The following is a 27,681-nucleotide window of genomic DNA, read 5'->3' as shown; positions in this document are numbered from 1 at the left end:
CTGCCTTCCTTTGCCCTTGCATTAGCTATGATCTCCCATTCTCCTAAAGCATGGATAGAGGCAACATGATGAAGCTGAGCATTGGTTTGGCCAGACTGACAAGGGCTGCATAAACAGATATTTTCTTACATTTACATGTTGCAAGGGTTTTTCTGGGTAAGATTATTTTTAAAAGCTTGAGTTTTATAGCTAAAATATTTAACTCCTGAAGCACTTTATAGAAAAAGTACAAGAGAATCTAGATTACTGTCTTTGGTAATGTTCACAGACATGCAGCATTTGTAAATTTGTCCTGTTGGCTAAAGAGCATGAAGAGAAACAGGACTCTTCCCAAGTAAATATAAAGAAATATTCTCCATTTGTTTTCAGAGAGGTCTAATAACAGGTCTCTCTCTATACAAGCAGATAATATTATAAATTTTATCTATCATATCTGTATCTTGAGTTATATCATTTATCTAAATTATTGGACTTACTAAGAAAGAAGTAGATCTATACTTAAGAACTCATGCTTTCAAGCTCTTGTTTAAGGCTCGTGGCCGTGACTTCAAATGTTTCAAATCAGACATTAAGCCTATATCATCAGACAGCTGTTTTAGCAGCTAACATTTAATGATGTAGTGTCTCCCCTATCGGTGCTAGGATGGCTAGATGGCTAAGATTAAGGGCACACCCTTCTCACCCCCACATTCAGTAATCACATACTTGCTACTGTTGCCAAACATTACAGGAGGGCTCATACAAAGCTGCAAAATCATTTCCATTCCACCTGCCTGCCCTCTGGTGGACATGCTAATGAGCTATGCAACAGCTCCACAAGAGACAGCTGGAGTGCGTGAGAATTCACATCCAGAAAGAAGTCATCTTTGTATGTGCCTGAATGGTATGTGTAGAAATAATTTTAATCATCTTCTAATGGGTATTCATTTATTGGAGACATCACTTTATAGGGGGAAAATCCTGTATCTATATCTGACTCATTTTGTTACCAGCACCTCTATTAGGAAGGTCGTTTAGATGTCAGATTCCAAAGAAACACTGACTGGGCACAGCTGTAGAAAGTGAGGCCCAGTTTTGCAGTGTATAGAACTATAGTGGCTGAACAGCAGATGGTGTTATGCCAAAAAGATTAACCCCCAGTGACAAGGGGAAAATATAGGAAAGGTAAAAATTGAGGGAGAGCATTTGCTTGACACAGAGTCAAACATTTTCTTAAGTTTTCTCTGTACTTCCTGGAAATGCAAAAACAGCTATCACCACGGGCAAGGAAGAAGCTTGGGAGGAAAGGGAGGGAGTTCTCCCACACAGGGCAACAGCTGATGAACAAAAACTCCCGCTGAGGCTGTGAATAGCAACACGTGGTTGAGTGTTTTTACCTTTGCAAATAGCACTGGGTTACAAAGATAGAGGCAAATCAGACTTTGGAGACAGCACAGCATCGCAAGTGGAACTGAGAAGTGACCATAACCTGCAGTCAGAGGATGCATCTGGCTTAAGAGCTCAGTACTTTCACGCTGTTACTTCCTGCCTCCGTTGCATTCCATATAAGCAAGGCATTCAACAAACAGATTCAGCCATTGACAAAACATGGGGCAGTTTCAAAACGTTCAGGATTCTCTGTCCAGCACTCACATTACTCATATGTCAAAGTAAAGGGCTCCGATTTATGATGTGAAAATTACATTTTAACGAGGTGTCATGTGTGTTTAGAGTTCTTATTCATCACTACATAGCCAGAGCTCTTGTGGGAGACACAAGCGCACTAATTAGCATATTATAAGGACAGACGGTCCATCTAGTCCGCATTGTTCGGTGGTCATGTTCAGACTCTGCACTGTTGCTTCAGATCCTACTCTCTTCAAAATGTGGAGGGGTTGCTTATTTCCATAATTTCAATGACTATCAGAGAAAATGTCGATTGTGTTTGGAAAGAAAACACCAAGCTTGTAGCACTTGTATCCAGCATTCTTTCTTTAGTATTTTATTGTGTCATGCGTTTGTCACTCATTCTCAATGAGTAGACTTTTGTATCTTAGACGTGTTAAGTTTGAGAAATTTTGAAGCTAGGCTTCTCTGCCTATTTGTTTCCTTCTGTAGGAAATGTTGGGAAATATTTGTAAACTTGACAAGGGATGCCTAGATTTTTAATATGAATAGCTTAGAAGTAAACTGTGAGAGTCAAAGGAAGTATATCTTACATACCTCATTCCATTTCAGTAATAAATATTAATTTTAGCACAAAGTCGTTTGGGAGAGAAAGTAGCTAAGAGATAGAGCAATGCACAAAGGCCAGTAGGACGACCAGTTTCCCAATGACAGATCTGTCAGGGCATTACATATAGGTATAGAAATGTGATTCCCATGTGAGTATCACTCAAATCATCTATGAAATAACCAAGTGTTCCTAGGAGATGGTTAATGGACAAGGTATAAATAGGTGACTGAGGTAATGATGGATGTATGCCACACATGGGTTTGATATGATAGATACAGACTTAAGTAAAAAATACATTTTGAAGAAAATTCTAGATTCGATAGTTATATATCTGGAATCCTGCCTTATTCAGACAAACAAGCCATTCACACTTCCTTTAAACTCTACAGAGGCTGCTTAAATTTTTTTCTTTCACAGGTTAGCCAAGAATGAGTCTCTTGTTTTCCCACAGAATGCGTTTTCAGTGGAGGACCAACCTGCATCCCACGCTAAATGTAAGACAGTTTCCATTTCCTTTAAGTTGAAGGAATCTCTGCAATTTGTCAACTGGAAATAGAAATCTTTGATCAACTATACACTATCTTCCATATTATAAGACCACTGACTTTAGTTTCTTTCAATTACTTATGTAAGAATGTATATTAGGTCATAATGTGCTTTAGTACTTCTCCTTGACACATGCTAAACTTCTTTATTTGTTTGTTTGTTTAATGTGATGGGTGTTTTGTATACTGGCATGTCTGGCACACACTGAGACTAGAAAAGGAGTCAGATGCTTTGGAAGTAGAGTTACAGATAGTTGATAGTGGCTATGTACATACTGGGAAGCAAACCTAGGGCCTCAGGAAGCGCAGCCAGTACTCTTAACTGCAGAACATCTCTCCAGACCCTACCTTTCTTTTGTACTAAGAAAACTGACCCCCCCACACTCCCAGAAGGGGAAAGGGACAAGATCTCCAGAGTAAATTGGGAGCATGTGGGGAGAATGTTGGAGAAAGAGAAGGAGAGAGGGGAATAGAACATGAGGGATTAGGAAAGTTGAGTTGGGGGAAAGAGCAGAGAAGGAAAGCAAGGAAAGAGATACCTTGATAGAGGGATCCTTTATGGGTTTAACAAGAAACATGGCACTAGGAAGTTCCCAGGAATCCACAAGAATGACCCCAGCTAAGAATCTAAGCAATTATAGAGAGGCTACCTTAAAGGCCCTTTCCCTATAAGGAGAATAATGACTACCTTAAATGTCATCATAAAGCCTTAACCCAGTATCTGAAGCAGAAGGTGAGATTCACAGCTAAGCACTGAGCTGAACTCCTGGGATCCAGTTGCAGAGAGGGAGGAGTGACAAGCAAATGGGTTAAGACCAGGCCTGGGAAACCCACAGAAACAGCTGACCTGAATAAGCAGGAACTCACAGACTCCAGACTGACAATGGGGAGCCTGCATAAGACCGAACCAGGCCCCCTATACATGGCTGTCATTTGTGGAACTTGGGCAGTCTATGGGGCCTTTTGTAGTAGAACCAGTATTTATCCCTAGTGCATGAATAGGCTTTTGGAGCCCATTCCCTTGGAGGAAATCTTAGCCTATACACAGGGGAGAGGACTTCAGTCCTGCTCCAAATGATGTAACTGACTTTGATGATCCCCCATGGGAGACCTCACCCTCTCTGAGGAATGGATGGGGGTGGGATGGGAGACTTGAGGGAGAAGGAATTGGGATTGGTATGTAAAATAAGATTGTTTTTAATTTAAATAAAAGAAATAAAATTACAAATGAATATATTGAATAAAATTTAAATAAATAAAAAGAAGAAAACTGACAACATAGGACGATGAAGAAGAGGTGTGACTGAGGAGGATGGCAGGACTTCATAAAACTGCCAGGCAATGGATGCTCTGGGCAAACACTACCCAGGGAGGGCATGATATAACATTTTCATTCTTACAGTAGCCTGTAAAAGCAAGTCTAGAAAATTTCATTCATTCATACATTTCTTATATCTTTCAGCAAATCATTATGGAGCATCTACTGTTTATCAAACAGTCAACAAATGCTCAGACAATAATGACTAAACAGTATCAACAGGCATACCTCATTGTGAATCCAAGTATTATTAGCAACCCTCCAAAATGATTTTTTTTAAATTTGGGGATTATTCACACTGAATTCCATAATGTGAAGCATATCACATTATTAATATTTCCAAAAGAAATGGTTGTCTGATATAATTGAATGCAAAATATGAATACTAAATAGCAGCACCAGTGCCTGTTTCTAGTTGTTTTCACACTAATTTCATGCTGGAAAACCACACGAAGGCTGGCAATTTTGTATTTGATAAATGCCTAATAAACAAGAAGAGGTTAACATTCTGAAACTAATGTTTTCTGAGAAGAACAAGAAACAAATACTCAACTTCTAAACTTTTCTACAAATAAGTTCTAAGTATCTGCCAAGGAGAACTTTCACTTTCAGTCTAAAATGAACATTTGAATTAAAATTTTATATGATTTCATGAAAATTAATTTCTTTACATATGTATTACCGAAAACAGTCTGTTTCACAGAGGTTTTCCTTTTGAAAAGAAAGCAAACCTAGATGTCGTGTAAGCAAACCAAACTGAGACTCTTCACACTGTGTGCTTGGGAATTAACTGCCACGAGATGAATCAGGGATTAGAAATTAAAAATAACTTCAATACCACTTAGAATAGTTCTGAGGAGCAATGATGGCCTTTCTACTACTCCTAAAAGCATTTCATAAGATAAACACAACAAAAAGCAATTTCATGATGGAAGAATTGATTCAAGTTTTAGAGTTCATATATGTGCTATTTTAATTACCTCAGTAAAACTATAAATGATGTTTAATGTAGAGAATGCTTAATACAAAAAAGCACATATCTTAAAGATAATACTATTGGTAGTAGTAGTGAGCCAGCTCTCAAGAAATATCTTTGAAACAGAGTATTGGCTACAGAGATCAGAGATCAGCTACTCTCAATTATAAAAAGCGGATAATAATTGCCCTGAAAAATTAAGTTTAACAACATTGTACGATAGGCATGATTTTTTCTTATCCCACAGTTGTCAAAGCAAAGACAGAAATTATGGATATTCAGACAAGAAGCTACATAGAATTCAATCCCAGGTCCTTAGACTCTCATGTTCACATTCCAAAGCAGATGCTGTGTATGGGTCAGCATATCTGAGGCTCTTTTTATACATCCAAGAGAGTTATATTTGCCCTTTATCTTCCCAGAGTAAAAGTCTTGTGAGGTACAGAATAGTTTCATATAGCAAGAATAAAAACAGAAGTAACCCTTACATGAAAACTTGAGAGTTCTATTTATTTTTAACAAAACATAGCTTAGAGAAAAAAGTTTCAGTTGCATACCAGCAGACAGCAACTATATTTTGTCTTCATTCTTTTCCCTTTTCTCCTTCCTTCCTTTTTTCTCTTCTTTCCCCCTCCCTTCCTCTCTTTCTTCGTTACTCCATTTTTGGCCCTAAAATATTTCTTTTAAGTTGAGATTTCTGTATACAGACATAAGAAGATCCATAGGAAAATGGCAGTAAGAATTCACTAAGAAGCTACTCTGAAAAACACCAGTGGAAACACCCAGGTAAAGCTGTTTTTGTGAAGTAAGATGAACAGCTTCTATGGATGCTAATTGAAATCCTCATATCCACACATACCATGCATAAAATTTACTTTTACTTCTACAGCTATTCTTTCACCTCTAAATTGCAGTAGGTCCAATGCCAGAGTATTAGCTTTTTAATTTGAGCATCCATGCATGCAAATTGGTACTTTTTTGGTGATTATGTTGACAAATTCAATACAGGTGAAATCCCACTGTTGGTAACATGAATAAAATTTTAAGTGTGACCATTCAAAAACAATGAAAACTGAATATCTTTTAAAAAAAATCCAATTAAAGTGAAATTCATAATTTCTTAACATTATTTTACTTCAATAACAGAATTTTAATGAATGTGGAACTAATATATGCCATCAAAATGTTCCACGCTTTAACTCGCATAAACAAACAAAGTTAATTAATTAAAGGGGCAGTAGGATTTTCCCTATGCAAACAATTCACATGATTCTTGTCTCTATATAAATATGAATATATCTATGAATATTCACATATGAAGAGAGATTATTAAATATAATCTTTGGTGCATATCAGATATATTTTTGGCAAGTGTCTAAACACATGGAACAAAGGTACAATATTCTTCCTCAAGTTTAATTTATGTAGTCTGGATGAAGTATTGTGTTAGTTTATTGAATTTAAGGTGTCATTACTTTAAATTACTATGAATACTAGTGAATTTTAGATTATTATTCTACACAAAAAATAAAATACAATCTTTAGTTCAATAAAACTTGAGGTATGTTCTTGCCCCCTGTATTCTTGAATTACATAGCATGGAAAACTACTGTTTTGTTTTCACTAGAATTTTCTTCATGTGTTAGTGGAGCAAAACAAAGAGGCTACATATTATTCATAAACAGTGTTATCTCAGAAAAACACAAATTTTCAGTTAAGAAATTCATAGCTGTGAGATATGGACTGCACACAATTCTCCAAATTATTGATTGTTTTGGGTTCTCAACTGAGAAGGGCACTGAGTCTAAGAGTCTTCTCAGCATGTGGTACAGCTGGTAATGTAGTTTAGGAGATTTACTGCTTATTTTTTTAAGAGATGCTAGAACTTGTTACTGGAGATGCTTCAGACTAAGGCTTCCTTTTGTAGAGCAGATAACTCAACATAATATCAGTATTGCTATTTATGGAAAGACATGACGGCACTGATTGGAGCTTCTTAGTGATTAGAGAAGATGCAACCCAGTATGTCAGTTTCTTTGAGGAAGAGGTGGAAAGTCATTATTCATTTGTGCATTCAATGAGAGTCTATTGAGTCTTATTTCTGCATACACAATATGTTATAATAATGTCTGAAAAGAAATAATGATCAGACATGTACATCGTACAAAGGTGAGTGAAACAGCTCACTGGATATAATGAATCTCGTTTTGTATGAGTGCTGTGTCTAATGGGGAAAATTAGAGAGTATAGTGCGTGCTCATAAGAGTATGGCACATAATTCAGAAAAAAGAAATAGTAGCAACTAAACTCATTTATTTATTTATTTATTTATTTATTTATTTATTTTCTCTGTGTAGCCCTGGCTATCCTGGAGACCTGACTGGCCTTAAACTCAGTGCTTCCTCTGCCTCCTGAGTGCTGGGATTAAAGGCAAGTGCCACCACCACCCAGCAACAACTACATTCTAATTGAGATAAATAATTCATTTTTAATTACTGTATAACTACCAAAATTCAGACACATCTGTGTTTTCCAGTATACTTCAATTTGTACAGCAGTATCATGCATGTCATGTTACAAAATTAAACTTTTACTGATGTAATTATTTTTTTCTTTTGAGATAATGTCACATAATGAGGCCTAGGAATTGGGTGAAATTCAACATTACTCAGACTGGCCTTGAACTCTTAGCAGTCCTCCTATCTCACCCTCCCCAGTGCTGAGATTTCAGGCAGGAGCCAGCTTGTCAAGCAAAAATATATTAATAATAAAAATGAAAATTATTAAGAATTTTACAATCATCCTTACATAATATTAAAAGTCAAATTGTGTTTCAGAAGGGAGAACCATTTAAATAATTGAAATTAAAGATATTCTCAGGCTTGAGCATGACAGTGTTTTAAATAACTATCATTTACTCAAAAATGTGAGTCAGTGTACTTATGAGATACTAAGTAGGTTTTCTGAGACACACATACTTTCAAATAATCCATACTTCCCTAAAGGTTGGTCTCACATAATGTACTTTGTAGGGTAAAGCTGTTAGTACACAACTCCAGCAACATTATGCCAAGTTAACCTTTTGATATATTCCAAATGGGGAAAAGCATTCTCAAGAACATCCCACAATTAATGTGAAAGAACAGTATGTAACCCTAGCAGAAATTTTATATATTTCATTATACAAAGATGTAACTATGTGATAAAGGCAAATATAATTCAAATATGTAGGATGATGTAGGAGACAAACTAAATGACAGAGTTCCTTTCTCATAGATCCACATTAATAGAGAGAGAGAAAAAAACAGTCTTTCCAAAATGAAAGGACAGTGAATATATTAGGTTTTAGATACCTAGGCCAGAAGATTGCATAGAGAATTGAATAAAACCTCAAGAGTCTTCTTATTGAGAACAAATGGTAGCTTTCCTCAGAAAGCTCCCGAAAATCAAACTTACCTGATCTACTATCCAGAGGTCCGAAGTCCAAAGAGTATTTCACAACATGGTAGTTATTCCACACATAAAGCAGATTGTCTCTGGGGTTGTAATCCACAGCTGCTATGTACTGGTAGGAATTGGGAAAGGGTACATCCACCAGGCTATCCTTGCTTTGGTCAGTGTTGTAAATGTAGTCAATCTTATTACCGGTGGCCTCATTGTCATCATCCTCATATACAGATTTGACCACATACAGAATCCCACAAATCATAAATGCATTGGAAGCTGACCTTTTATCATAGGCCGTGTCCCATGTCCCCTCAATCCGGAGGGTATAAGGGTTCAACTGGCTAATGACAATTTTGCCATTGTTCTGTTCTGTTGCATAGATTACCCATAATCCATTTTCATCCACTGCCAAGTCTATGTCAGATTTGCCACCCCATCGGTATGGGGATGTATCATGGTAATTGGCATTTGCTATGATTGCCTCTCCACTCTTTATCCTAGTCCGTAAATCAAACTTTACTATGTTCCTGGTACGCTCCTTGTTGAAGAACAGGGCACCATCATAAACAACAAATCCAGTGCCATCCACTCGGTGAGGGAGCTTGTAGGTAGTTGTTGGCCTTCCAGCAATGAAGTCATCTTTGGATGAATACTCTGTCAGTGTATCAGTTCTGTAGGGGGTCCATGGCATATAATAAATCTTGTCAGAAGCCTGTAGAGGGTCTTTGCACCATGCCCCAGACTGGTGGTCAGATTCAAACAAGTGTTCACTCTGGTACACTCCTTTTAGCAGTCCAGGACAAAGAAAAACTGTCAGGAGGGAAAGTTATAATAGTAAATATATTAACTGACTCTTTTCATCTGTTCTTATTCTCAGCAAACAGAATGCAACTCCAACAAGCAATACCCACCACCATTTATTTTGTGGCATTGCTGTTTGTTATAAAAAGCATTCTTCCACATTAGTTTTGGATTTTTGCTGCCAAACAATGTGATGTCACTTGTTGGAAAAATGTTAGCCTTTTTAGAAGCAGCTGTGCTTTTTCTGAGTTTTACCTTTGCAAACACATATTTTGATGCATGTCTGAAGTGTAGCATATGTCTATGAGTTCTATAGACATATAACTAAGTACCAAGTTCACATATGATGCTTTTATTAGTTCATTGAAGAACTGTATCTCATTTGAAAATGATAACCCATTGTTTCCACTCTGATGAAATTGACTGTTCAATAATTATTTATCATTAAGAAATTGATAGCCCACATTATTATTATCTAAATAAAGGAAAAGATCTGCAACACAGGCCACTGAATCATCTAGCAAAAAAAGGCTCTCAAAGCTGCTGCAACACACACAGAGCATGCAACCCATTCAATTAAAGATGAGTGATGGATGGATACTGGAAAGAAAAAGAGACAGGGAGAGAAAGAAAGGAAAGGAAGAAGAAGAAAAGAAGAAAAGGTGAAAGGTTACAGTAAAGAACCCAGTATCTAGATTTTAATCAGTTAAAAACATCCTGTTAAGTACAGTATTACTGGAACTTAAAAACATGTACCTTTTACTGTTACATGAGAAAAGCACTGAAGAAAACAAGATTACTTGCTCTATTATGCTGCTCATACTTCAGAAGGAAAGTGGGCAGGAATCGTCTGATTCTTTTTGTTGTTTAGTATGACTCACTGGAGAACAATGTAAGTATGGTGGTAAGAAACTTGGCAGGCTCATCTGAAATGAAGGGGCTACAAAGCAACGTTTCCCAAAGGCTGGTTCTTGAATCGGCTGTGGCACAGCTGGATGCAGCACATAAGGAAAAAGGGGACCTGTGGCCACATTCAATTATGACACCAGCTAGTGAATAAAACTATGGCAAGGATTATCATAACTTAACTCCATTGATGAATCTCTAAATCGGAAGTAGAGTGAGTGAACAAGTTGCACAATTTGATCCCGGGAGCCTTCCCATGAAGCCACTTTGGATGGCTGTGCTCTGCTGAGCCTGCTCTGGGAAGCGTTGCTTGCATATATTTGCAAGCAAACACACTGAAAACCAACCATGCAGTCCACTGTTAGGTTTGCGATGACTAGCGTTTTCCTGGGTGAAAAAAAAAACAAAAAACAAAAAAGGGAGGAAGCCACAAGGAATTGGATGCTGACCTGCTTTTTTATGAATAAAGGATTGTCCTTTGGTGTTAGTGATTAGCTCCTTAGCATTAACTAGAAACACAGACTCCCTGGAAAACGGTCTAGGAGGAACCTCAGCTATGTATTAAAGATGGTAGAAATGAAAGGCCATTCCTAAGACATCAAAGTATTAATTTTAAAGAAATGGAAAGTTGACCTTCAAATTCTGCCAAGATAGGGACCACTATAAATTTGTGGTAAAAAACAATTTGATGGTTATAAAACTTAGGAGTTTTAATACGTAAACGTGTACTCTAAACATGAGTTACTCTCCAACTCAAAACTGTAAATAACCTTATGCTATAATTAATGATGGGTCCATGGTTACAAATGTTAGATGAGACTGTGTGAATTCACAGTGGCTTGGCCACAGACACTAATGGCATTCAGACTAATTAAGAAGAGTATCCTCTCTCCTTTCTCCAGTAGTTAAGAGTTAATGTGGAAGGAGAAACACGGTAGAGCTAAGGGAAATTAGGAGAAAACAAGGAACACATCTAAAGCAATCATTATTTACCATGCCCATTGGACTTCTCACTGCTAGTTTCAAATAAAGAGGAATAAAATAGAGTGTTGATGATTTTAATATTAATAATCTGTGTTAGGTAAAAGGATCAAACCAGCTCTGGTCAGTAAAACAGATTAAAGTGAAGTTGAGCAGCAGAAGTAGTCAATAAATTTGCATAAAATAAGAATTAATAACAAAATTATTTAAATGTTAAACTGTTAAATAACTTAGCCTATAAATAGTATATAATTTATGAAAGGTATTTAATTACCTTTTTGTTCCACTTCTATTGGAGAGAGAGAAGTAAAGAGAGAAAGGAGAAAAGAGAATAGATTAATGGTACGGTATTGGCCAAGAACTTTTTATTCACCTTTTCCAAACTGAAAGTAAATAATACATTGCAGACATGCTTGCTTAATTGAACACTATGTTGTTTTAGAAACATTTCACCAAAATAAATACTTTTTAAAATAATCATGAGCTTTAAAATACAGCATAAACATCAAACATTACTGTAAAAAGAATATGGAGAATGCAATAACCATAGCAAGAGAAGCAGTAGCTACATTTGGAAGGGAAGTCAGCAAGTTAATGTACTGGAACTTTCAAACAATTTGGTTAGTCTCACTTACAAATACTATAACATATTCCACTATTTAGCAGAATAGCTTTGTTTGTTTTGCCGCTCACAGAGGTGACCTGTTCAGAATACACTCTTCTGCAACTCATTTCCTAGAACCATGGACTCGGGATAGCTGGCCAGACTTTTGGTGAGAAATACAACTTGTGAAGCTACAAGCAAACGGAGGAGGATGCTATCCTGAGTAAAGGAATGCACTTAGAATCCTTACTGAACAAATTTCTCTTCCACATCTCAACATATGACACTAAGTTAGAAAAAAAATTCCATAGAAAACTTCATTCAAATTATTAATGTAAATAATGAGCTACTGTCTCTGGCTTTTTCTGAAATTTTTTTGTTTTCTTTTCCTTTTTTTAAAATTTAAATTAGAAACAAGCTTATTTTACATGTCAATCCCAGTTCCCTCTCCCTGCCCTCTTCCCCTGACGCCCACCCCCCATATCCAATTCCTTTCTGCTCCCAGAGAGGGTGAGGCCTTCTATGGGGGATCTTCAAAAATCTGTCATATCCTTTAGAGAAGGACCTAGGCCCTCCCCTGTGTGTCTTGGTTGAGAGAGTATCCCTCTATGTGGAATGGGCTCCCAAAGTCCATTCATATACTAGGGATAAATACTGATCCACTACCAGAGGACCCATAGATTGCCCAGGCCTCCTAACTGGCACCGACTTTCAGGGGGTCTGAGACTTAACCGAGTCACCATATTTTCAGAGCAGGAGATTCTGAAACTATGATTTCAAAAATTTATGAAAACTGGAAAAATGTAACCTATCCATGAAGCATTTACTGGCACCTTCATTACCTTATAAGTATGTATAATTGGATGCAATTTGCCTACATCTTAATAGGCAAAAGGGGCCAACCTGAAAAAGGCAAAGATCTGAGGGAAGAACAGGAACATGAAATTTCAGAGTCCAACTGTTGTAAACCTAAGGCAACTTTAATAGAAAGGGTTACATTGATGTTTACCACATGCAAATAAACTGAAACCTTTACTGATGTTTCAAAAACAAACAATAAATACTGGGTTTGGGTAATTATACTTGGGTGCAATTTCTATGCTTTGACATAAATTCTCATTGTTTTTTTTAGTGGCAAATTAAAACTTGTAAACACCTTTGAAAGTATAGTATCACATAGTAGAAGAAAAATGGTCTGTATATATGCATACACACATAGACATACACATATACATCATATATATATGTTTATAGGAAAGTTGCATCTTACTAATTTACAAATCTAATTTTCAACAATATTTCTATAATTCTTTCAGAGCCACTATTAGTGTATTGTCGCCATCCTCACTTATTATTTATTAAGTGACTACTAGACTGTGGGTCAGTACGGTCCCATGGAAAGCCTAGGACAGGTCCAGTTGAAGGTGAAAGGAGGTAGTGTTAGAGCCTGCCAACTTTCAGGATGAGCTCATTCTGTTGTCATAGTAATAGAGCCTGTCCTGGAAGAATCTTCTCCTCCAGCTGTAACATGGGATAATAGGGCAAGAAAAAACAAGATTCCCAAGAAGAATGCAGTTCAGCCCACAGTGTCCGTTTTGGGATAATTCAAATTTGCTGAAGTCTGAGCTGCAGGGGAAGACAGAGAACAAAAAGCCAGTGGCCTGGTTGCCCAGATTCCTGCTGCCAACCTATTGGGGCCTCAAGTCAAGTATGTTTTGCAGTTTTTGTTACTGGGCAAATATGTTTGCTAACTCAGCCTGGCCATCCTATGCCTGCTGCAGATCAACAGGCCTTTATTATAGTTCATTTCAAAGCACTGAAATTACATACCCTTTAATTCTGGTTTAAAAACAAATAGCTTTACTTAAAAGATGCACTTCAAATTAAGACTAAAAACATGAGTGTATTCAGTCTGACAATGAGAGGAAGCACAACTGGCAACTTAAAACTGATTTAATTGAGAACTTCAAGGTTTAAACTTGATGCTTATTACAATAAAGATTAAGCTTGGGAACAGGGAGTTGACATCTTTCAATTCCAAGTCTAAGAAGGGTTTCCACCCAAATGGTTCTGTGATGGTTTTTCTTCTCATACCACTTTGAAAATAGCTTGTTTTGTAAAATACTAGAACTATATGCTTCACTCACATGAAAAAGTATTCCCTAGAACAAGTTACCCAATATGTTTATTAGTAATAAATGCTTCAAATAATTATTTTCATTTATTTGTGTGTGTTTCTGTGCATCCCAACTGTCCATCTGCCTGTCTGTTTGTATGTGTATGTTGGTGTTTGCAAAAGCCATTGGAATCCCTGGAGCTGGAGTTACAGATGGTGGTGAGCTGCTTGCTGTGGGTGCTGGTAATCAAACAGGGTGCTATAAAGAGGATTAAACGTTGTTAACAGTGAGGAGTCTCCCCAGCCCCATGGTAAGTTTCCACTCACTTACAAACATATATTTATTTTTAAATTAGGATACTGGGGTGTGTTTTTAAAGTTAGTAAAAAGTATGCATCATATATATATATATATATATATGTATGTGTGTGTGTGTGTGTGTGTGTAGTGTTTTTGTGTACGTGTATTCTCTTACACATCAATTTTAATTTTCCAAGGATATTTGACCTTCTTTATCCCAACTCTCATTTGGTAAAATTTTGATTTTTAACCTTCTAGTGTTGGTCTAATTTCTAGAAATTTCACATGCCTGTAGAATAACCCATTCTTGCCTTGCTATTTGCTGGTACTCAGAACTAAGATTGATCAGGCATTTCTGCTTTGGAGAATAATTACCATGGTTTTGCCATGTCGTGACTGGCTGTAACTCATTCTTCATTTATTTGCTATTTTCAAGGATGAAGTAAAGCAGTTCTATAATTTAGGTTGAAACAAGCTCACACAAATCATATTTCCGTACAAAAACTGGCAAGATGGCATAATTTGTTAGTAAAAAGCTTGGTAACATTTAGCATTGGACAGTCTTAGCAAATTCTGAGTCTGAAGCTAGAAGATAACCTAACCCAGAAAATCAAATAAAATGGAGACGAGAAACAAGCATATGACTGTGTCCTGTGAACACACAGTTCAAGGCACATAACAAATATCTAATTCATAGCTCATGAATTAAGCACATAATAAAAATGACAGTGAGTATTTTTGTGCCTTGGTATTTAGAGCATGCTGAAAAATGAGTGGTGAACCAGGTAAAGCTGTAAAATCTATCTCATCATCGGTGTAAGATCTTTCAACATTTTAATGGATGTAGAGGGAAACAAAAATATACGGGCAAGTGGTGTCTTCAACTTAATGTAAAACTGGAGAGAAAAAACACAAAGAGTAGAAGATCCTGTACATTGCCCTGATAGGAAAACAGTTTTACCTATGTAGAACAGACTGCAACAATCTTAAAAATATAGGCCCAAAGGGCTCCCTGCCCTCTTCTGTGTAATGACATCATAAATAAATGAATTGTATGATGACAACTGTAGCATAGCCTTCTTCAGAATCTCCTGCCTTTTAGTTGGTCCAATATCCTGAATTCTGACATTATAGCTGTCATTTCTCATTTCCAAATCTCTTTGGAAATAATTCTCTGCTTTTTCTCTCTTCACTTTTAATTCTGTAAGTATTTTTATTGTCCATTCAGACTCAGTAAATATGTTTATGCATTTCTTTAAAGTGATTTTATTGCTGTCCTTCATCAAGCATAATGCCATAAACTGTATCTTGTGGTTTGAGTAAATGACAGATTCAAATAAAGGATAACTTTATTCTGTTCACAAGGAAGACACTGGGAAAGAGCCAACTGGTACATTTTTCTTTCAACCTTCAAGGGTTCATAAAGCAGATACATAAAATAAGCATTTGTTTAGAAAAATAAGATATCATCCATTCAAATAATGTCTGTATCATGTAAAATTCTTTGACAAGAAAAGGTATGCATCAGAGAGTGTGCATAGGCATTGACAAGCTTTATCATATTGCATTGCAAATTAAAGAGAAACATACTGGTTTTCTGCCAAAATCTGTTAGTTCCATAATTGATATGTATGCAATTGATATCTGATTCTAATGTTAAATTTTCTTTTCTTACATCGAGAGTTAGGGAGTACCTTTTCATCTATAATGTAAAGATCCCAATGTTGTAGTCTTATGATGTCTATTTCTGTAATATGCAAATAAGAAGATACAGGGAATACAATAGTTAGAGTTATATCATATATATAGTTATAAAATATGACAGATTTCCACTGAAGTGCAGTACTGTTTTAAACAGAACAATTTTCTTTATTACATGCATCTTAGAATGCTGAGCTACATTTAGGCAATCTCATCATATTCTCAGTAATAATAACAAAACATACTAGAAGAAAACCTTGCTGGTGCATCACACACAAATTCATCTGTATGAGCATAAGTTTAACTCTAAAATAACAGTTCCTACTTGAAAAGCACATTATAATGTAATGAAATGTCTTTTCACAAACCACCTGATTTAGATCATCAAACAATATTGGGATGTGGTATGGAATATTTCCTCCAGACAAGAGTTACTGAGAATTTGAAAGATTAAAGGACTTGAAAAAACCTAACACACATCTCTCACTTGTTTAATATCAACACTGCAGAAATTCATCCTCATTTTACATTTTCTCATGGGGAAACTGAGGCACAAAGAATATGGTTCTATGGTTATGTTGGAGTTGGAATTCAAATCTAAATTTTGATCTTGTTCATTACTAATACTAAATAAAAAAGGCATTAGTGAAGCTCTGTGACTAGCACATAGAAAGACTTCAAATAGCATTTTCTGTCCTTCAATGATACTTTCAGAGAAAGGTATTCAAGGACAACTGTTTGTGGCTATTATACCACAAGATTAGAGATATATAACATCTCTCAAAGGAATAAGGGGTGTGGTTTGGAATTTCTTGACCAAAGAAAGCAGGGTTGGTCTTTTTATTAGAAAGAAACCTTTATTCCAGACTCCCGATCTACAGTCACTTATTTTTATTTGAGACAGATAACTGCCTTTTCTATTTTCAAGGAAACATAAATCTCTTTAGTAAATGGAAAGAAAATCTGTGAGTTTCATTAAAATTTTTGGTGTATTGCACATCAGAAATTCTGACAGACATCTGTCTCTTTCAGTAAACAAAGTGCTAATCCTTTATTTAATGAGATACAGGAGTAATCTCGACAGCTAAGCTTCTAAATGATATTTTTTCAAATAATACCCATGCATCAGTGAATAAAAGTGCCATTCAAACACCTTGTATTACAAATGCTTTATATAATGTGTTTCCAAAATTAACACCTCCTAATGAATTTCATCGTGGAGTGTGGAGACTGAAAATGTCAATAATTCATAAATGGCTTTCACCAGCCTCATTCTAATTTAAACACTTAAATATAGTATCTACAGATGCTGTAGACACAGAGATGGCCCTTTATTTTGTACTAACATTCTATTTCATTGATGGAGCAGTAAAACCTTTCAAACTGTTAATTTAATCTTTTAAAAGAAAATGACTATTAGCAGACTCTTTTGAGAATATATTTGTAATAGCTCCAGTGTAAATAACAATTTTCAAAGTTATTATTGGCAGTACTTAAAATCAATAGTACATTTAGGAAAGCAAGAATGCACCCTTGTTGTGATGATTTGTCAGTATTGTATAATAACCATGTGGGGTTTACAGTCTCTAAATAAGAAATGAAGTGACTTCAGTGTGAGAGACTTCGTGTGCATTATACATCGTGTGCTTCTCCCTGATATGATAGCTAACAATAATGTTGACCATGCCAAGTCTTTTGACTTTTAGAGTTCTTGTTAGCTCTTGGGTAATGTGAGTAACTACTACTATTCATAATTTTTTCTGCAGAATTAAATCTCGTGTTCCTATGAAAACATTTAGATAAATATAAGATATAAGTGGAAGACACAGGATTCAGGTCCCTCACAATTGCTGACCATGCCCTCCATGACAGCTATTGTGGGGTCACATGCTCACAAAACCTTCAACTTCTATTAATGTTAAGGCAAAGCGATCTCTACCTGTCGCAAATTTATAGTCTAACAATTAGTGAGCGTCCGGATTTTCATTCATCCATGGTAAGTTATTCATGAATGTGTTCCAAGGAACTTGGTTAAAGGCATTTGAAACATATCCACACAAAAGTGAATGACAAAGGGGAACTACAAAAAGCTTTAGTGAAGAAAAAAACAAGTAATAATAACAACCAAAATCACCACTTGCAGAGTAACCTAAGAATATGAAGGAAGTAAACATTCTAGCCTTTTAAGGAACTCATGCAAATGCCTCATCAAACTTGGAACTGGATTAATTACACAAAACCAAAACATGATTTTTATGTGATAACTATAAGATTATTAATCAAAAGTATTATGACATATATGATTTCAGGGGCAGGAGAATCTCTGTGAGTTCAAGTACAGCCTGATCTCCAAAATGACATTTATGATTTCTAGAGCTGAAACAAACATTAACATGGATTTCATATTTTCAGTAGAAAGGGTAAAATTAATGTGAATATAAAGTCACTCATTCATTTTAATATATATGTTTGTTTTGTTTTAAGCGTATAAATGCAGGAACAGACACTGCATTTGTTTCTATGTACCTAATGCATGCCTGGTGACCATAAGGCTAGAAGAAGGTATCAGATACCTTAGAACTGGAGTTTCAGACAGTTTTTAGCAGTCATGTGAGTACTTAGAATTAAACTTGAGTCCTACAAGAGATGCAAATGGTCTTTAACTATTGAGTCCTCTCTCCAGACACTCATTTCTCTATTTTGTTATTTATGTATTTATATTTGGTAAAATATAAAAGTCAACTCAGAACGAATTCCAAGTATTTAGACTTTTAGTTTAAACAATTTTCTATTTTTTCAGAAATACTTTGTGACTTTTAACAACTCAAACAAATTTCATTTTATTTAAATGCAATTTCAAGGGAGAAGAGTATTCAATAATTGACTACAGGAATTGAAGAATGTTTCTGAAACAAGGCAGATGGCATATACTTCAGGCTTTGGGGGCTACACATAAGCATAATTACCTCAGCATTCACTTCCTTTTTGTTTGTTTGTTTTAGCAATGTTTAAAATATAAAAGATATTCCTTGTTCTGGATCTAAGCAAAAGAACTCACTGGATAATTTTTATTGCCATAGCATCTTGACTGCTATTTTGATTCATTTCATGTATGTAGTCACATTTATTATTTTTATCAGCACTTGGCATTTGTTACTGTCTCTCTATCCCTCTGAAAATATTTGAAGGTTCCCAGAGGCAGAGAACCCAGCATCATGTGCCTAACCAGGCCCACTTTCTAACCCAGTGTCCCCTTCCAACTGTAACCAATCTTGGCACTGCTATGCTTTCAAACAATGGGTGTGAATGTGACCTTTTAGTTTGTTCAGTTACATGAACAAAAAAGGAAAGGACAACCTTACAGATGGACAAGCAATGCTGAAGAGACACATGAAATCCTCTGTAGGTTCTTTAGAATGGAGTCAATTAAATTTCTCACTTTCTACACACACAATTATATATTGCAAAAGTATTTGACAATCAACTGCTAAGAAAAGTAGTGAATTTCTGAGCACACTTTAATTAATATTATTCAGTTGACAGTTACATTACAGCATTCTATTTGCTAGATGTTTTATCTCTATTATCTTGCTTAATACTCACATCACCATTGTTTAAGATTATTATCATCATTATACTAAAGCAAAAAAAACAGAGTACAGCAATCATGTAAATAGCAGCTAGTAGATATGACATTTGCACTTTGTAATCATCATTCTAAATGTTTCTTTTACTTACCTAGCCAAAATTAAAAATAAAGTTGCTTGGGAAAATAATGAGAGCATATTACCTTTTTTTTAGAATTTTGTTTTTAATTGTGCATGTATGTGTGTGTGTGTGTGTGCGTGCGTGCACGCGCACGTGCGTGTGTGTAGGTGTTTATAGAGGTGAGAGGCATTGGAGTTACAGGTGGTTATGAGCTATGGATTTTTTTGTTCTGGGAAATGAATTTAGGCCCTCTGCATGAGCAGTGTGTACTCTTCCCAATAAGCATTCTTTCCAGCCCTAAAGTAGCCCATGTACTGAGTGCTTTTAACTCATTACACTATTAAATATCTTATCTCACTCCGAGTGCTATGCATTGAATCCACTTACTACATTGGATACATTATTAGACTGAGATTTAATAAAACATGACTTCAGTTCTAATAACTAACAGAAACTTATCTATAAAAGAGAATGAAGCTGTGTTAGTGGAATATTTGTGTGGAGTCACCCATGTAAATTCTCTGTTGAAGCAGTAGGACCACTTAGAGTAGTGTCACAGCTTATACATACCATCTAAAGCAAGTAGCCAGCACTTGACTTCAATCAGTAATGTCTAACAGGGCAAAAGAAAAAATACTGAAGAGAAAAGTCAACTTCAAAAAGTACTGAAGGGACACTAGTCCACTCGAGCATGTGGCTGTGGCAGGCCTGGCCTTCTCCCCCACTCCTTCTGCCTTACTAAAACCCATTAGATTACATTCCTGAAGTTGGCCCCCAAGGTCCTGTCCCCTATTTGGTCAATTCCTCCTCTTTAAACTGAATACCAAGGTCCAGCTGTCAAAGTATTGGAATGCAGCAATCAAATGTCACCTTGGCTGACCTAATTAACATGCCTAATTAAAATGAAACATGCTAAACTAACAAGGGGTTTTTCCTTGTACCTTCATAAACTGCCATTTTCCTATGTGCTAAGTCTGTCTTGCCTTTACTCAGAAGCAGTCCTTCATCCTCCAGGACAAATACTCCTTCCCCCTTTCTCTGGTTCTCTTCCCCTTTTCCCTCTTCCTCTATCTCTCGTCTTTTTTCTTTATCCCTGCCCACTTTCCCTCCGAGATAAATAAATCTTTGTGTTCACAACTTGGTCTGAGAACTTGGTCTTCAGGGTTCCAAGCCAATACTTTTCCTTACAAGTATTTATCTAATTTTTTTCCTATTGTGAAGAAAACATACTTGCTTAACTGTGTCCTCATATGAAGTAGCAGCTCTTCGGGTGGCACTCCTTATACTTCTTCTGACTTCAGTAACTGGTATAGGGTATCCCTGACAAGTCAGTAGCATGATTCCATCTGCCCAACTGCCCTAGTCAGGGTTACTATTGCTGTAATGAAACACCATAACCAAAAGCAACTTGCAGAAGAAAGGGTTTATTTGACTTATTACACTTCCACAGCACTGTTCATCATCAAAGGAAGTCAGGAGAGCAACTCACACAGAGCAGGAACTGGGAGGCAGGAGATGATGCAGAAGCCATGAAGGAATGTTACTTACTCCTCGTGGCTTGTTCAGCCTACTTTCTAGTAGAACCCAGGGTCTCCAGCCCAGGAGTTGCCACACACACAGTGGGCTGGGCAGTTCTACATCAATCTCTACTTAAGGAAATGGGCCACAGGCTTGCCTCCAGCTTACTGTTATGGGAGCATGTTCTCAACTGAAGATCTATCCTTTTAAATGTTCCTAGCTTTGCCAAATTAACATAAAAACTAGCCAGCACAGCACCTAATTACAGCTCACTGGACACTGAACTATTTTACTTATCTTCCACCTGTAGACCAAACTGCTTATAACAGATATAAGAAGTGAATGTTTCCAACAATGACAGGTGTTCTTCCTGATTTACCAAGGACTGTATGTCCAGGAAGATAATGACAGAAGGAACAAGTAGCCCTAAAATGTTGTTTGCAATAAGTTGGGCTTAACCTAGAAAATATAATATGAGAAAATCTATAGAAATGTATAGAATATAGTGTGAAACCAGATCGGAGAAACAGAATTTAACAAACAGAAATAGCATAGAGTTTGCTTTACCTCATATGTTTTTGTTTTGTTTTGTTGTTGTATTTTGTTTTCTTAATACTCAGGCAACATCTGTTGGGAAACTCACAAAGAGCACTTTTTATTTGTTTTAGTGAAATGTGTCAAATCAGAGGAAAATCAAGCTTTAGAGAGAGACCAAAACAAATGCCATTATTCATTGCTCTACTAGACTAGAGGCAACATATATTACAGTTAATTTATAAAATCTAACCTCAAACTTTTTTTCTTTAAAAGCCATCTGAGGAAGGGTCATTAAGCAGATTTACTAGTGTGAGAACTTCCAACAGTGTAATGTTACTAGGTATAATTTCCTCACTTCATTATGAAAAGAAAGAAACTTCTTACAGTTAAAAGAAAGTGTTTCATATTGAATTTCTAATTTCATGTTCATGGAAACACTTTTTCAACTTAATATAAATGTAATTATTGCACAAAATTTGCTTATCTACTACCTAGCATGATCTTCTTAGAAAATGTAACTAAATAACAAATACACTTCAAATGGAAAGTTTATGTCCTCAGGAACCCCTGTGTCAGAACATGCTGTTCAAGTCTACTAGATAGTATTATGTCGGTACATCAGTCTCCATCAGCCAGTGCTGGGCTTCAGCATACCTCTTCTAAGTCATTTTAGGTTTCTTAGGATCAGAGACTTCTCCAACTTTCATGTTCCTGAAAATTTATACTGATGAGGGAATTATTAAAGGAAGCAGAGTTAAATAATGCATGTGGGTTATATAACTGCTATGTTGAAGCATGTATTCTCTAATGTTTAAATAGCAGCACTATTTAAATTTTTGTTAATATACAAACCACTTTTTAAAAATTCAGGAAGCGGCCACTATATGCTTGGCTCCATCCAGCGATGTTTTTAAACATAATCCTAACTAAAGGCAAAAGTTTGCAATGGAGCTTTCCAAGGATGGTTTGACAGATGCATACCTGCAATGAGGTGCATGTACTGCAATAGCTAGCAGCTACGGATAACCATTATACAGGAACCCTTACTATGAACCTGTCTAATTTCTAAACAAGGCCTGAAAGGCATAATTTTCACCCTTATCTTAAAAGCTAAGTTTGATGATTCAGTTTTATAGATGAAGAAAAGTAGGGGAGAAACCGTAAAATATTTAATTATGTTCCCAGTTCCAGAAGGAGATAGAACTATGGGTTGATAAGGTGCAATCTGGCTCCCAGGCTTTCAACTAATTGATGTTCTACAGTATCAGAAGTTTTGAGTCAGATTATACCAAGAAACTTTTCTCATCTGGAAAATAAAGTAGCAAGTATTGAATTCCTTCTTTTAAGTGTCAGTGGGTTAAAGTGCATTAAGAATAGGATATTAGGAATGATATCTTCATTTTAAATTTGGCCTAGATTTTTACTTACATACTAAGAAAATCTGGCTTCTTCTTCTAAGTACATGATATACACACTTTGAATCAGAGAATGGTTTTTAGGCTTATTATATTTATTAAATCCCACAAACACATACTATAAAGCAGACCAGAATAAACATGGGTGTGTTTTAATGTTTTGAAAGTGAAGTTGTCACTTTTAAGCCAAACATAGATTCCTTATAATACCATAAAACTGATGTCTTAATCTTATGTACAAGTTAGTTTATGCATTTTTAGGATTCACTAGTCATCTATGAATCTTCTCCCTCAATTTAGTGAACTATATATTACCTATTTAAATTCAGGGCCATTAACGTCTTGCAAAGTGTTTATTGCCCTGCACATTATTACTGGTCCTGTCACCGAACAGAGCCCTCTTTCTAGTTTAGAGCTAATGTAGCATTTCTTCGTGACATCAATAGATTAAAGCATTTACTACCAGAAAAAGTATGTGAAAACAGAACAAACTCATTTTGCTACTAGCAAACTCAATAAATCTGTCCAGTTTTCTGATGTTCACTTTCACTTAAAATCAGTACATATTTATCTTTCAGACATTGAGAAGGAAGAAAAGAGAGGTTAAATGACTTGTTTCTTCCCCGGGCAGCAATGCTTCCTTGTTTATGTTAATAAATGGCAGTTAAATAGAACCAGATCTATATCTCTGATATGTACTTGGGAATATTTAGGAAAGGGTCAGTGGCAGTTACAATCAATTCCTTTGATTATAACACAATTCCTTTATTGTAGAAAAAAGACTGGGTAATCATGATTAACTGGCTGAACTTTATGATTCTAGTTTGACAGCTTACATTTACTATCAGAAAGGCAATGTTTAGTAAACCTAGTTTGCTTCCATTTATACAAATAAAAACAAAAAGTAAAGGCCCAAAAGGAATTTAGAAATTAATTAATTAATTAATCTACTTAAAATGGACCTGGGACTAAAGTGAAGGTGCCATTCACCCTCAGGCAAGCACTCCACCAATGAGCTATCTCCATAGTTCATTGTTTTATGTTTTTAACTTATAACTAAGGGGTAAAATCATTCATAGAATATCCAGAAATCTTCTTGTCAGTCCTATTGCAAAGGCAATTTTTTTTACCCTGAAGGAGAACCTTCTTCTATATCTTCTCTTTCTAGTCTTCCCTCATACAAGTGTTGATTATGGACAATATTTGTATAACTATTCATGTAGAGCTATTCTTAAAGATTGACCAAACATGAGAGGTTAGAAGAGGTAGTCACAGGCAATACAACTTGCTCTCCAAGTTTTATATGACAATAATGTTTTCCTTGCTTTTGCTATAAACAGCACAGGAAAACAGTAAATGTTTATTAAAGCAGATCATTCCCATAGCTAGAGCTGTAGTACATCTTTGATGTATCATCCAAAAATGCAAAAATGTATCTCAGATATATTATAGAAATTTAAGAAACTTCAGAAATAAAATAAAATTTGAAAAGACACAGTAAAGAACAGCAATTTGAGAAATAGCCTTTACATAATTATCATCAGAGAGGCTTCATCCTGCAACTGAGGGGAGCATATGCGGAGACCTACAGTCAAATATTAGGTAGAGTTTAGGGAGTCCCACAGAAGAGAAGGAAGAAGGACTGTAGGAACCAGAGAGGTCAAGGACACCAGAAGAAAACATCCCACAGAAGCAACTAATCCAGGCTCACAGGAGCTCACAGAGACTGAACAAATGGTCTGGGAATTTACATGGGTGTGGCCTAAATCCTCTGCACATATGTTATGTTTCTGTAGGGTGGTGTTTTTTTGAGACTCCTAACAATGAGACTATTGCTGTCTCTGGCTCTTTTGCCTGCTTTTGGGATCCCTTTCCTCCTGTTGGGTTGCTTTGTCCAACCTTAATATGAGAGGATGTGCTTAGTATTATTGAAGCTTGGTATGTCATGTTTGGTTGGCAATACAGAGAAACTCTGTCTCGTAAAAACAAAACAAAACAAAACAAAAAAACCTTCAATTTAATTTTTTTAAATAAAATGATTGAAGGCCTTGAAATTTTAAGTAATAGGTGAAACAGTATCCTTAATGATATCTTAAATATTATTTTAAATCAAATTTCTTGATTTCTATAACCATCCGGGAGCCTTCATCCAGTGACTGACAGAAGCAGAGGCAAACACCCACAGCTAAGCACTGAACTGAATCCAAGGAACCCAGAGACAGAGAGAGGAGCGATGAGCAAATTGGCAAAGAATGGGCTGGCAAAACCAGCAGAGACAGCTGATCTGAACAGGGGAGAGCTCTTGGACCCCAGACCGACAGCTGGGAGGCCAGCATGGGACTGATCCAGACCCCCCGAATGTGAGTGTCAGTGAGGAGACCTGGGCAACCTATGGGGCCCTGAGCAGTGGATCAGTGTTTATTCCTGGAATACAAACAGACATCGTGTGCCCATAGCACAAAGAGGGATGCTCTCTCAGCCTGGACTCTGAGGGGAGTGCCTGGACCCTGCCCTTAGTGAAATGACAGACTCTAGATATCCCCTATGTGGAAGGAAATGGCAATAGGGTGGGAGGCTGTGGGGGTATGAGGGGCGCGGGAAGAGGGGAGGGAGAGGGAACTGGGATTGACATGCAAAACAAGCTATTTAAAATTAAAATAATAAAACAAAGAAAAATCAAATTTCTTGTAAGTAATATAGAGAAATTCAGAAATAAGGTAAAAGGGGGTTTGAAATGTCAGATTTAGGACTCTGACACAACACGATACTTGAAATAAGTCAATTATTAATAGCTTTGAATCCCTCTGTATCCTAAATAACACTTATTGTTGTCATAGTGACTGACTTCTCTCAGGGCCAGAATAAGTCCACATAACAGTGTTATGCTATAGCGAGCTGGCAAATGTGTAAAACTCAGATGACCTGTGACACAGGAATTTCTAAGGGAGACATGAAATTTGGATTAAGCTAATGCTGTAGTCTGAAAACAATCGATGTAAATTATGCATTTCACGAAGAGGGCTGGGAAATAAATGCATGCAAGGGAGGCTGACCAGCAGTAAATTTGAATTATCTCAATACAAACAATAAATCGTGAGGTAGCACCAATAAGGTCTGTGACTGAGATCTTTAATACTTGAGAGTCTTACAAAAGCACATGGTGGTGTGTCACAGTGTTCTAGGAGGAGGGAGGAGCCTGCATGCCACAAAGGACATACTAGAGTCCAGGAGAGATACATACACACAGGACATGTTGACATCTCATATTCTTGTATTATTATTAGTGGTAATGAAACTTATTTTGATTAATGAAAAAATCTGAGTATACTGCTAAGTAGTAAAAAAATTTGAAAATTTTTTATCATAAATATAAAAATAATCATTTGATTTAATAAACCTACACAGGTTCAGGCTTATGAAAATCAAGTAGAAATGACAGCATTCCCTAATTGAAGCCAACACTTGTTGAGTGACCTTGCTGGATTTTTTTTTCTTTCTTTGGGAACACAATTATGCTTGAGAAGCACTCTGAAAGCACCTGTGTTCTGAGTGGTACTTTGAACATCCAACAGTTTCCTGTCGATTCTAGATGCTCTTATATCAAATAAGAAACACAGAGACTGTGTGACCTTCTTCAGTCGTTGCAGTTTGTATGTTCCTATTAAAATCCTTCAGCAAGAGCTGGTGCTTTCTTCTGATGATGGCTAAATCCAGATGGTTTATGTTAGGTCTTCAAAACGCTAAAGTGTACCCTGCCTACTATTTAGACAAAGGATTCCATGTTTGTGATGGCAACTGACTGGTACTCAGGTGAAGATACCATTCTATTTGGGGTTTATGATTTTTGTTTTTGGAGTTGATGTTTCTCTATGTAGCAGTCCTGACTGTCCTGGAACTGGAGTTGTAGAACAGGCTGGCCTTGAACTCACAGAGATCCACCTGCATCTGCCTCTCAGATGCTGGGATTAAAGGTCTGTGCCACAATGGCCTGGCTGAAGACACCATCCTATAAAACTTTTTATTTTAAAGTGGCAAATGTTTAAAATAAACATCAACACAAGCAATGGAAGAAAAATATCATAAAGGAGGCTTATATATCCTAGTGAAGGAAGGGAACCTAAATTCTGTGATGAAAGAGATCGGTCTTTTTTTTCTTTTTTTTTTAAGCACCCACTTCTTTGCTTTCATTGTTTCTCTGAATCACTGCCCAGCAAGACTGTCCTAATTTGTTAGCCCTAACAATAGAAATAACAGTTCTGATACCAGTGTTTTATAAATGGATTTACTTTTCTTAAAATTATATGGTGTCATTGGACATTGATGTTTTAATTGGAATTTCAGAAATGTATTTTCAGATGTGGGTGTATATGCAAATACTTGTTTATCAGATTGACATTTCCCACAAGATATTTACAAAGAAATCATTGAAAATTGATTCCCAGAATAACTCTTCAGCACTCAAGCTGAGTAACAGCAAACAGCTCCTGTCTTTATTCAAAATGTACAGTTCTCAAAAGCTCTTGCATAGGAGAGTTCGGAGGGGTTCATGCATCTTGGCACAGACTAACACACCAACAATAATAATAATAATTA

At 36.3% G+C, this 27,681-nt stretch overlaps 1 protein-coding gene across 26 annotated transcripts in view; it reads right to left on the bottom strand.

The window, feature by feature from the left end:
- Nucleotides 1–27,681, bottom strand: part of Adgrl3 (adhesion G protein-coupled receptor L3) — a 748,011-nt gene that overhangs the window by 289,383 nt on the left and 430,947 nt on the right. For 20 of the 26 annotated variants that reach the window (XM_013112013.3, XM_013112019.3, XM_013112022.3 and 17 more), the window contains 2 exons: nucleotides 11,464–11,478; nucleotides 8,511–9,311 (listed from right to left, as the gene is read on the bottom strand). In XM_013112013.3, coding sequence (XP_012967467.1) covers nucleotides 8,511–9,311; nucleotides 11,464–11,478 — 816 coding nt within the window. The remainder of the gene's footprint in view (nucleotides 1–8,510; nucleotides 9,312–11,463; nucleotides 11,479–27,681) is intronic. The other 6 variants (XM_013112010.3, XM_040747278.1, XM_040747277.1 and 3 more) reach the window with 1 other exon arrangement.

This window comes from Mesocricetus auratus, unplaced genomic scaffold (genome assembly GCF_017639785.1).
Source record: "Mesocricetus auratus isolate SY011 unplaced genomic scaffold, BCM_Maur_2.0 Super-Scaffold_100006, whole genome shotgun sequence".
NCBI lineage: Eukaryota > Metazoa > Chordata > Mammalia > Rodentia > Cricetidae > Mesocricetus > Mesocricetus auratus.
The sequence above is the reverse complement of the archived record's forward strand: the minus strand, read 5'-3'. Positions and strand labels throughout refer to the sequence as shown.